The sequence below is a fragment of the Neodiprion lecontei genome, chromosome 4 (assembly GCF_021901455.1).
Source record: "Neodiprion lecontei isolate iyNeoLeco1 chromosome 4, iyNeoLeco1.1, whole genome shotgun sequence".
Taxonomy (NCBI): domain Eukaryota; kingdom Metazoa; phylum Arthropoda; class Insecta; order Hymenoptera; family Diprionidae; genus Neodiprion; species Neodiprion lecontei.
The window spans coordinates 33,970,600-33,983,102 of NC_060263.1; the positions used below are offsets into that span (position 1 = coordinate 33,970,600).

Here is a 12,503-nt window from a genome sequence, read left to right on the forward strand (position 1 = left end):
AATTAAATTCATTTTGACGATACATATTCATATCTCGACATAATTCATTACGTTCTGAAATGAATACATTTCATTGGCATGAACGAATTTCACTGCTTTCTGAAATTAATTGCGGCATGTATTTGCTCCCCGAATTTGTTCCATGAAAAGGAGACTTTATTCACTAATGAACCCTCCTATGAATAATAGCAGGTATTAGTAATAGAGTCTTATGTATTACTCTCACAGTCGAGCTATCCTCAACAATAACTTGAATTTAACTTATACCATTTCATTTCACAATGGCTCATCTGATAGAATACCACATGAGAATCGTGCCGAGTAATACTTATTTGCAATATTGTTCTAGATGAAACTTTTGATGATTACTTAGAAAAAGACAAGGATTATCAAGTGATAGAAGAGAGCGATACTACTGATAGCGAAGAATCAATAGAATCACCAAGTCACAAATCTGAGGAGGAGCCTGTTACATTTACATTTTCAAATAAGGTAGTGTCAGCTCCTGATGATATCAATCTGATCGTTGACAATTCTTCAACTTCGACAAGTACAAAAAAATATTTTTGCTTGTACTGCCACAAAATGCAGACTAAGTTAGCAAGACATTTGGAAACGGTACACAGTAATGAAGCGGATGTCAAAAAATTCATTGGCCTCCCCAAAGGTAATTCTGAACGGCAAGAAATTATTGCGACTCTTCGAAAACATGGCAATCACATTTTCAATACAGATAGAAGATTCAATAATGGCTCGTTGTTAGTATGCAGGCGTCCTAACCCAAGAATGAAGAAGACTGCGAAAGATTTCATTCCTTGTGCAAAATGTAAAGGCCAGTACGCTAAGTCGGTCATTCGTCATCATTGGCGTCATTGTACAAAACTTCGCGGTGAAAATGGTAGAATTATAATGGTCAAAGGACGAGCAATAATGGCTCGCATTCATGAGAAGGCAGAGGCTGACGTCATAGTGAGAATCTTTGCATACATGCGTGAAGATGACATAGTCCGGACCATTCGCTATGACGAATTAATAATCTTATTTGCTAACAAACAGTATGAGAGTTACAGTGTATCTCAACATTTTTTTCCAATGATCCGAGCACGTCTAAGGCTGTTGGGCCGCTTTCTCGTCGCCATAAAAAGAATCAATGCTGAGATATCTGACTTTGCATCAATTTACAAACCCGGACACTACGACAACTGCATTGTCGCAGTCAAAGAGGTGGCAGAGTATGAGCCCCGGACTAGGAAATTTTTGCATCCCACAGTTGCGTCAACTCTTGGAACTCTATTGAAACAGGTTGGTGAAATACTACGATCCAAGTACATCAAATCCGAAGATGTACAGAAACAAAAACAAGTTGAAGATTTTTTGAAATTACACAGCGAGGATTATGGTACTTCAATAAATAAAGCGGTGACTGAAACGCGAAGCCAGAACATTAGACGAAAAAAAGTTCAACTTCCTAGTACAACAGACATAAAAATCCTTCAAGATTATTTGAAGATTGAGCGAGCAAAATACACAACGATTCTAGAAAAGAAATTTTGTTATACAGCATGGCAGAAGCTCGCAGAAGTTACATTGGTTTCCCTGCAAATATTTAATCGACGTCGACCAGGTGAAATTGAGCGGCTTCAGATAGAAGATTTTGAAACTCATGAAGGAATGGACTCGTTTGCAGACAAAGAGGTCTTCGATTCTATGACACCGGAGGCTCAACGTCTTGCTAGAAATTATGTGCGTTTTATGATTCGCGGCAAACTTGGTCGCGGTGTACCAGTTTTAGTACCCGCTGACACTCTTCAATGTATGAACCTGATTAAAAAATTTCGCCACCAAGCAAAAGTATCAGATAATAATCCATATTTCTTCGGCTTACACTCAAACGATCCAGAGAGGCATAAATATTTGCGTGCATGTGACTTACTCCGAAACTTATCCGTAGCTTGCGGTGCAAAAGTGCCAAGCTCATTACGGGGGACAACGTTAAGGAAGCACATTGCAACGCATTGTATTAATTTGAATTTGTCTGACACTCAGGTATCTGATTTGGCAAATTTTATGGGACATCATGACAAAATACATAAGGAAATTTATCGCCAACCAATTGCACAGCGAGATATTGTAAAAATTTCCAAACTGCTGGAACTTGCTCAGGGAAGCACAAGTGATCAACGCACGGATCAAAAGAGTGCAACCGAAAGTGAGGAAGAAGAATTGGTTGACGATCATTGTCATGAGCCAAGTATTGAATGCTCGCAGACTTCGCAGGATGAGGTTGCTGATTGCAAGTCGATTGATACTCTTTCGAAAAAAGCAACTACCGATCGTAAGAGAAAGGTCACAAAAGATGTACAGGATGAAGATTCTAACTCGTCAAGGAGTTCAAAAAAAACAACTGCAGGCAGCAAAAGAAGAAAAGTCGTACGGGAAGTGCCGGATGAGGATTTTAACTTGGTAACATGTTCTAAGAAAAAGACCACTGCAGGCAGTAAAAAGAAGGTCACAACATGTACAGCTCAAAGTACTGATAATGAACAAAGTTATGGTAAGAAATCAGCATAAATATCAGCATAATAATAGAATCATTCTGCGCATTACCCTGTATTCTGTGTTTTGTTAAACAGGGCCTTACTGAAATGTTAAAATAAATTGATTTTTGACTTTTTAAATTACTCAAAATAGGTGCAATCGAACAACGAAGCATGAAAAATTGATCTTGTCGAAAATTTTTGTGCGGTTCTCACTTGGTGCAACGCAGAAAAAAACGACTGCGCTTTTTTTCAAGAACACAATTGAAGAATTAAGCTTCACATATGATTTAACGCCCATTTCTCCGGCTTACTTTTAGGATCTACGTGCAGTTCAACAAGTAGACGTTCATGGACGAACAAAGAACAGGCTGCGGTATTGAAACCTTTCAGAAAATATTTAACGGGTAAGAAGTTACCCTCGCTCTCAGACATTGGTGATGTCATTGCTCAAAATGAATGTCTTCATGGGCGCACGGCTCCGCAGGTAAAGACATGGATCCATAATGAAAGAAAAAAAATGTACCGTTAAAGAATACTTTATTACTCAAATATGTACATGTATTTGTAAGATGATTTGAAAAGAAAAGAATACGTCATCAGTCAAATACGTATGTGTTTATGAGATGATTTGAAGATAAAAGAAGATTTTATTACTTACCTATATATGTGTTCACAAGATGATCTGAAAAAAAAGACTTCATCAGTCAAATATGTATGTGTTCATGAGATGATACGAAGAAAAAAGATTTTATTACTTACCTATGTATGTGTTCACTAGATGATCTGAAAAAAGAATATTTTATTACTTACCTGCATGTCAGATCTTATGTTCACAAGATGATCTGAAAAAAAAGAATACTTCATCAGTTAAATATGTATGTGTTTATAAGATGATTCAAAGAAAAAAGAATACTTCATCAGTCAAATATGTATGTGTTTATAAGATGATTCAAAGAAAAAAGAATACTTCATTAGTCAAATACGTATGTGTTTATGAGATGGTACGAAGAAATAAGAAGATTTTATTACTCACCTATGTATGTGTTCACAAGATGATCTGAAAAAAGAATATTTTATTACTTACATGCATATGTTTCACAAGATGATCTGAAAAAAGAGAATACTTTATTAGTTAAATATGTATGTATTTATTAGATAATTAAAAAAAGACTGTATTTCTTACGGTATACATGCAATGTATATGCGTTAATAAGGTGATCTGAAAACAAGAATACTTTATTACTTGAATATGTATGTGTTTATGATAGATGATCTAAAGAGAAAAAAAAGATTTTGTTACTTACTTTGTGTTCATAAATGTGTTATGAATAAATTATTTATCGCGTTATATAATGAACTTTGATTTTTACGTCCAATTAATTCGAGGTTCGAATTGGTAACGTTACCGTAACAAATAGATGTGAATTAATTCACTATTTCAGAACTTGCAAATGAAGTACTTTCCTTGCACCAGCGGATTCCGTGTCAAAAACTAGGATGAAAATTATTCCCGAAAAAATGTCGAGGGAACAACCGTTTTCAAATAGGAGCCGTTTAAAGTTAACCAATAGGAGAGCAGATACGTGTTGTCGCTGACATAGCGAGGGTCGCTGTCGCCGGCCTCGCTGCTCTCCTATTGGTCAACTTTAAACGGCTCCCATTCGAAAACCGTTGTTCGCTCGACATTTTTTCAAGAATAATTTTCATCTTAGTTCTTGACAAGGAATCCGCTGGTGCAAGGAAAGTACTTCATTGCGGCACATCCTGTAGGTACATATACTCTCCTGAATTGAGTAAGACATACGTATTCCCTCACGTACTTTGCATTTTTAATTACGCTTGGGTCATAAAATAATGCATTTTTTTCTGGAAATTTTGTTGCATTAACGTCACGAACTTCAGTCTCTTCAACTGATGCATTGAATTATTAGCAATCGAACGCCAGATATAACATTGTAAGTGTGGTGAATTTTATGCAGGCAGATGTGAACTGATTTTATCAGGGATCTCAATTATGAGGTTGGATGCTCATGTATAACGGTGACCACATATTTATCCGAATCAGAATTCGTGAATAATATATTGTCAGAATCGGAATCGAGGATTCCTTGGTAATTTTTTATTTCTGAAATATTTCGTAGATGTTTCAAAGGCATCACTGCCGAAGATCATTGTTTAGTCTGCGGTCCAAGAATTGGTAATTTTTATCGAAACTGACATAGGTATTCTGCAAAATGACCTTGGGAATATGTTTTATTGCAATAGAATAACTGAACTGTTTTCGAGGCTTTAGTTTCGAGGAATCGTAGAGTTTAAGGACGGAATTTTGAATGTGTGGTATACTTTGAGGACATGATCACTAGCTATGCTTGCGTTGAGTTGTGATTTGAATCACTTGAGAGCATTTATGTAGCGAAATACGAAAGTGAAACAAAGCATCTTGAAATGAGCAATTGGATTTGATTACACGGATCAGTTCACTGCAGATACAGTGATATTCCTTTCTTGAATCCATAGGTGTACGTCAACCTGTCAGCATGTTCCCAAAGTATACCAAAGATTAAAAATCTCGTCCTTGATTTCTACGATCCTTCGACATTGAAGTCCGCAAAATGTACGTTAAGTACGAAAGATTGATTCAGTTATCATTTCTTCGTTATAAAATATGTACCCGAAGGGGATTTACGAAATCTCTCCGGTGCCTTGTGGTTTCCTCATTTTATTAGTGAATTATTGATGGACATGGATTAGTTATCAGATCGTATACTTGTATGTGTGATCTGGAACTCAATCTATGAATAATTTGTCAATCTGGAGTCCTAATGAACCCTAGCCTACAAATTTTTTGTTACCTAGCCATGCGAATGCTAAATGTTACATTGCGAATTTTTGTGAATTTTATTCATGTAGATGTTGAACAAGGTCCTAAACTTTCAGATTGGATGATATTCCGTCAAATATTACCAAATACCTATCGAGTGATTCAGAATTTGTGAAAAATATATCATAGGGCCATAATGATTGTCGAAATCGGGGTAGAAGAATTCTTGATCGTTTTTCATTTTAATTTTATTTAATACGGCGTCCGATTGCTAAAATCTCAAGATTTTCTACTTCAATCAACAAATGAGGGAAAGGGTGGATGTACTCCGATATAAGAAAAATTTTACATGACTTTTGATTTCGAGGTTAGGGTACACAGGGCTGCATCATCGATATCTGACAGCTGACTCATATTTCGGATTATATGATGAGTGTGTGATCTGAAAGGCAATGTATTCTTATTGCAAAATTTCTAATCAACCTGTAAAACTACAGGGCAACGGAGTAAACTCGGCTTGTCTACTTTTTTATAACGAGGCATTATTGATGACCGAATCAATCCACCCTATACAACGTACGTTGTGAGGACTTCAGTCTCGAAAAATCGTTAATTTTAAGGACGTGACTCTGAATGTATTGTATACTCCGAGAACATGTTGAGTTGCTGCTACCTTTCGTCGTAAAAAGCGTTTATACTGACGCGGCATGTAGTAATGAATGTATGAAGGTCCTGGTTTAAAGTACCAGACCTTCTGTTTCAATTTCCAAGCCCTGGCACAATCAGTTGATCCGCCGATTCGAAATTGCAAATTCAAGGACGAGTGAAATTAGGTTAAATAATCATCAGATCACATGTTGTTCATTGTCGAATTCCAGATTACACCATGGATATGCAATGGGCAATATTACCTGACCCAATTTACTCTGAGGTTAGGATGCAATTTGAATTCACCAAAGCAATTTTATTGCGGCAAATCAGTTTATACAGTTACCTATATTCCTTTCTCAAATCGACAGATTCCTGAAAAAATATGAAAAGATAAAAGAACAAGACCACAACTCAACGTATGCTTTGGGGACTGGAGTCTCGATGGATTGCAGTATTCGGGGGCGTCATTTGAAAACAATAGTATGTACTCTGAGGACATGTTTAATTCCACATGTCCTATTTTGAGACATCAATATTATTAGCCCCACATAAGCGAATCCGTGTAACGGCCCCTGAGTGCGAAAATCTTGAGATTTTCTATTTCAATAACGAATAAGGTAAAGGTTACATGTACTCCAATGTGAAAATTATATCACATGACTTTCGATTCTGATGTTGGGTGCACAGGGTTGCATCACCAATATGTGACAGCTTGCTGCAATTGCGGCGCATATGATCAGTGTGCGATCCGGAAAACAGTTGGAACAGAAGATCTTGTACTTGGAACTAGGACCTTGATACATTCATTACTTCATGCCGCGTCGGTAAAATCCTTCTTTTTTAAGACAGAAAATAGTGGCTATTCAACATGTCCTCGAACTATACAATACATTCTAAATTACGTCCCTGAAATCGACGATCCTTCGGACTAAAGTCCCCACAACATACGGTGTACAGGGTAGATCGGTATGGTTATTAATAATTCCTCGTGATGAAAAAAGTGGACAAGCCGAGTTTACTCCGCTGACCTGTAGTTTTTCAGGTCGACTAGAAATTTTGCAATAAGAATATATTCTTTACCGGATCACACACTCATCAGATGAGCCTAAATATGAGCCGAGTGTCAGATATTGATGATGCAGCCCTGTGAACCCTAACCTCAAAATCAAAATTCATGTGAAATTATTCTTATATCGGAGTACCTGTAATCTTTCCGCTATTTGTTGATTAGAATAGAAAATCTCGAGCTCTCAGCATTCAGACGCCGTTACACGGATTAGCTTATGCAGAGCTAATGATACCGCCTTTCCAAAGTAAGACCTATGAAATTGAACATGTCCTCAAAGAACATTATTATGTCCAAATGACGTCCTCGAATTCTACGATCCGTCGGGACTTGCGTCCCCAAAGCAAACATTAAGTTGTTGCCGTATTCTTTGTACTATTTCTTTTTTTTCAAAGATCTTTCGATTCACGAAAGAAATATTACTAACCGTATAAATGGATTTACGGCAATAAAAATGCTTTGATCAATTCAAATTGCATTTCAAGCTGATGGTAGATTGGGTTAGGCAATATTACCTGTTGCATATTCTTGGTGTAACCTGGAATCTGACAATGTACAACATGCGATCTAATGATTATCTAACCTAACCTCACTCATCCTGAAATTCGCAATTTCAAATCCGCGGATGACATGCTTGTGCCGATGCTCGGAAATTGAGACAGAAGATGTTTTATTTGAAACAAGGCATTATTTATACATTCATTACTTCATGCTGCGTCAGTGAAATAGCTTTTTGATACGGAAGGTAGCAGCGAGCGGCCATGTCCTTGGAGCATACAATACATTCGAAGTCACGTCCTCGAAATCAACGATTCTTCAAGACTGAAGTCCCCACACAATGCGTTGTACACGCTAAATTGATTTAGTTACTAATAATTCCTAGTGATAAAAAAAAGGAATGAGCTGAGTTCACTTCATCGCCCTGTGATTGTTCAGGTTGACTAGGACTTTTGCAATAAGCATATATGGTTTTCCGGATCGCACACTCATCATATGAGACGAAATATGAGCCGGCTGTCAGATATTGATGATGCAACTCTGTGTACCCTAACCTCAAGATTAAAAGTGAAGTGAAATCATTCTTGTATCGGAGTACATGTAATCTCTCCACTATTTGTGGATTGGAATAGAAAATCTCGAGATTTTAGCATTCAGGCGCCGTTACACGGATTAGCTTATGCAAAACTAATGATATTGCCTTCGTTTTGAACATGTCCTTAAAGTACACTATTGTTTCCAAATGACGTCCTTGAATTCTGCGATCCGTCGAGACTTCGATCCCCGAAGCATGTACACTAAGTTGTTGCCTTATTCTTTTCATTGATATTTTTTTATTCCAAAGATCTTCCGATTTGTGGAAGGAATATTGCTAACTTAAGGGAGCTTTCCAGTGTGAAATTTTCAAAAAATCGATTTTTTTTTTTTTGCTTTATCGAATAGTATACACTCTTCCGAATATTCCCTGAAATTTTCATGCCGAAATTCAGATTATTTCGGTTACTGTACAGCATTTCTTGGTAGAAGGCAACGGAGCGCTACAGCTGCCGCGTCGGCCGTCTGCCCGTGCGACTGTTATTTCTATTGTCTCGTTCCTACCTGCACGTACATGAACTTGGCTCGCCAATTGTCGAAAATGTGAATTCGGACTATTGCATAATTTGCCGTTAATTAGTCGTAAATTAGTCGCGCAATTTATTTTTTTGTCGCACTCAATTTTGAAAAAAAAAAAAACGGATGGCGTGCTAACTTTTCAAAAACTTAGCGCGCCATCCACCAAAATAACGCACAGCGAGCATCATTCGTAATTCTGACTTGGTTGATAATTTGCCAGAAATAAGCCGCAAATTAGTCGTCGAACTTTTGTTTTTGTCGCACTCAATTTTCAAAAACAAAAGCGGATGGCGTTCTGATTTTTCAAGAATTTAGCCCGCCAACTACCAAAATAACGCACAGCGAGCACCATGAGTGATTCTGATTAGGTTGATAATTTGCCGCAAATAAGCCGCAAATTAGTCGTCGAATTTTTGTTTTTGTCGCACTCAATTTTCAAATACAAAACCGGATGTCTTTAGAATTTAGCACGCCATCCGCTTTTTTTTTTTTAATTGGGTGCGACAAAATAATAAGGCGTGACTAATTTCCGGCTAATTGACGGCAAATTATGCAATAGTCCGATTTCATATTTTCGATAATTAGCGAGCCAAGTTCATGTACGTCCTACCTGCTCGTCGTTCAGTTCGATTTCGACATTCAAAATGGATAGATGTACGAAAGAGGAATGTGCGTGGCAGGATAGAAAAGGCTCGAGAAGCGGACATCCGCGAAATAGACGAAAAAGATCCGGTGGTTTCAAGGGAACAAATCGACACGATATCGAAACGAATCTAACGTTTGCGAGCACTTCGGCAGCAAAAATCTTGAAAAAGAGTCCAGAGTTTGAAGTCCGAATCGATCAAACGTTTAGCTACGTGATTTTGGAGTTCTTTTTGGTTTTCGGCGCTCTTCAGGAACTGTTGAAGTGCAAAAAGTGTAATAGCGACGTGAAGTTTTTTAAAAAATCGATTCGCGGATTGGGCTTTAAAATTTGTGTTCAGTGTTCGTGTCCAGATCCGGCCGAGATAGATTCTTGTCCTTTGATAAAAAATGCTTATGAAATCAATCGTCGTTTCTGCTTTGTCATGCGATTGGTCGGCATCGGCATAAATGGCATTAGAAATTTTATCGCCTTGATGGATTTAACTGCAAACTTCAATAATAACACCTATTATGGAATCGTAAAAATCCTGCAGATTGCAGCGAAATCAATATACGAGGCCGTCGTGAAAAAAGCAGGTACCGAAGAGAAGGAAAAAACTTTGGAAGCAGAAAATCGGGGCGATATTCTGACGGTGTCCGGTGATGGATCGTGGTCGAAACGCGGTTTCACGTCGCGCATGGGTATCGTGTCCGTGATTGGAAAATATACCAACAAAGTTTTGGATGTTGCTGTCAAATCAAGCTTCTGCAAGGCTTGTGTATTCTGGAAAGGACAAGAGGGAACAACCGAGTACGAGGCGTGGTCTGAGACGCATGAATCCGAATGCAACGTCAATCACGAAGGCAGCGCGGGAAAAATGGAAGTCGACGGTATAATCGAAGTATTCAAGAGATCAGAAGAATTGCACAACGCGAAATACGGTTTCTATATAGGAGACGGCGATACAAAAACATTCAAGATGTTATTAGAAGCCAAGCCGTACGGTGACGATTTGACGGTAAAAAAAAAGGAATGCGTTTTGCACGTGAAAAAGCGAGTATATAAAAGGGGAAACGAAGCAAGAAAAAGGTTAGTTCAACTAAAAAAGGCCAAAAATCAAATCGAAGACAAGGCAATGGAGAGTGAACCGAAAAAAAAAGGATCTCGTTCGAGTTCTCCGAAAACTAAAAAAAATCAAACAAAAAACACTGCTGTTGAACCGAAAAGAGCGCAATTGACGTTAAAATTATTGACAAATCTCTCGGAATATTATGGCTTGGCAGTTCGTCGAAATTCCAATTCCGTGGAAAATATGAGGAAAGCCATATGGGCTACATTTCATCACAAAAGCTCAACTGATGAAAATTCTCAGCATGAGTATTGCCCTCCGGGAGAAGATTCGTGGTGCGAATGGCGCAAGGCCGAGGCCACAGGAGAGGAGTACACCCATCCACCAGCACTCGACGAAGACGTACAACAAGTTTTAAAACCGATTTACGATGATCTAACAACGGAGGATCTCTTAGAACGATGTACGGGCGCGAACACTCAAAATAATAACGAGAGCTTCAATCACTGTGTGTGGCAACTAGCCCCAAAGCACGTATTCTGCGGCAAGCAGATAGTAGAAATCGCTACGCAGTGTGCTGTGTGCACCTTCAATGAAGGTTACGACCCAATTTTTAAAATTTTGGAGACGATGGGATGCACGATAGGGCCGAGCGCCGCAGATTTCGCCGCTAAATACAAGAATGCGCGCATCACCCAAGCAAACCGCCGGGCGTCCCTGGATAGCAAAGAGGCGAGGACAGCTCGTCGGATTGAACAATCCATTGAGCACGATCTTTTCGAAGAAGCAGAAGGGATATTGTATGGACCTGGCATCGCTGATTGACCGTAAGTAAACGATTTACCTAAAATTTCCTCACTTGAAACTTTGAACGCGTTTTTCTCGAAACAGCATTTTTCAAAACGGTGGCCAACTTGGAGGGCAGAGTTTTAAAGCTATCGAGTTGAATTTTTTACACAATATTCTTAACGTCATTGTTTATCGTGCTATGGAAGCTTTTTTTTTTTTTTTGACATCTTCCTATTTTTTTGTAAAAAAAACTGCCAAAAAAAAATGCTAAAATCGATACTTTTTGTTCAAACCGGCGCCATTTTTGCAAAAAAAAAAAAAAAGAAAAAAGCTTCCATAGCACGAAAGCCAATTATATACCGATCAATAATCTTTTTGTGTTTTTTGTCTCAGATCAAAATTGTGACCCCCAATGTGGCCACCATATCCAAGTGCATTTTCTGCAACAATTGTTTCATCATTTTTATAGATACTAATTAATAAATAAATCGATCTTTAAAAAATTGTTTTGTATTCTTCAATACCCAATTAATATACAAAAAAAAAACCAGACCGATTAGATTATTTTTTCTTTAAAAAAAAAAATCGCGAAAAACAGCGATTTTTCGGGCTGTCACACTGGAAAGCCCCCTTAACGTATGCTTTGGGGACCAAAGTTCTGACGGATCGTAGAATTCAAGGACGTTATTTCAAAACAATAGTGTACTTTGAGGAAATGTTCAATTTCTACGTCCTTCTTTGAAAAAGCAATATTAATTGTTCTGCGTAGGCTGATTAGCTTATCCGTGTAACGGCGCCCGAACGCTGAAATCTCAAGATTTTCTTATTTCATTAACAGATAAGTGAGAGGGTACATGTACTCCGATATAAGAATAATTTCACATGACTTTTAATTGTGAGGTTAGGGTACACAGGGCTGCATCATCAATACTGACAGCTGACTCATACCGGGACAATCTCTTGAAACTATACATATAATGCGCATGCGCGAGTTTTATCGGCTGCTCGGGCAGGCTGGCCACTCCGAGTTTCAACTGTCAAACTCTGTTTCTGGCGGCGGCGTAGTTCATACGAATTTTTGAGGTTAGAATCTCAAACGGTCGAGGTAGTGACTCGGAAAGTTGATGCTAATGCTCTTTGAAAATTGGCTTTATTCGACTAAAATGAGAAATCTATTTAAATGTTGGGTGCTTGGAAGAAACGCAGCAGGTAGGTGCGAACACTTTATTTAATCATTTTTATTATTTCGTACATTAGAAATAACAATGGAACTTTTATCTATCAACAGGTGATACGGCCAAAATAATTACATCTCTGATATTCACTGTTAT

At 38.0% G+C, this 12,503-nt stretch overlaps 1 protein-coding gene across 1 annotated transcript; it reads left to right on the forward strand.

The window, feature by feature from the left end:
* Window positions 1-758: 758 nt before the first annotated feature.
* On the forward strand, window positions 759-10,235 carry LOC124293865. Its single transcript, XM_046736563.1, has 4 exons — window positions 759-1,743; window positions 2,047-2,554; window positions 2,858-2,998; window positions 10,225-10,235. Coding segments are annotated over exons 1-4 (1,608 nt in total). The 5' UTR covers window positions 759-786; the 3' UTR covers window positions 10,227-10,235.
* The last annotated feature ends 2,268 nt before the right edge of the window (window positions 10,236-12,503 follow it).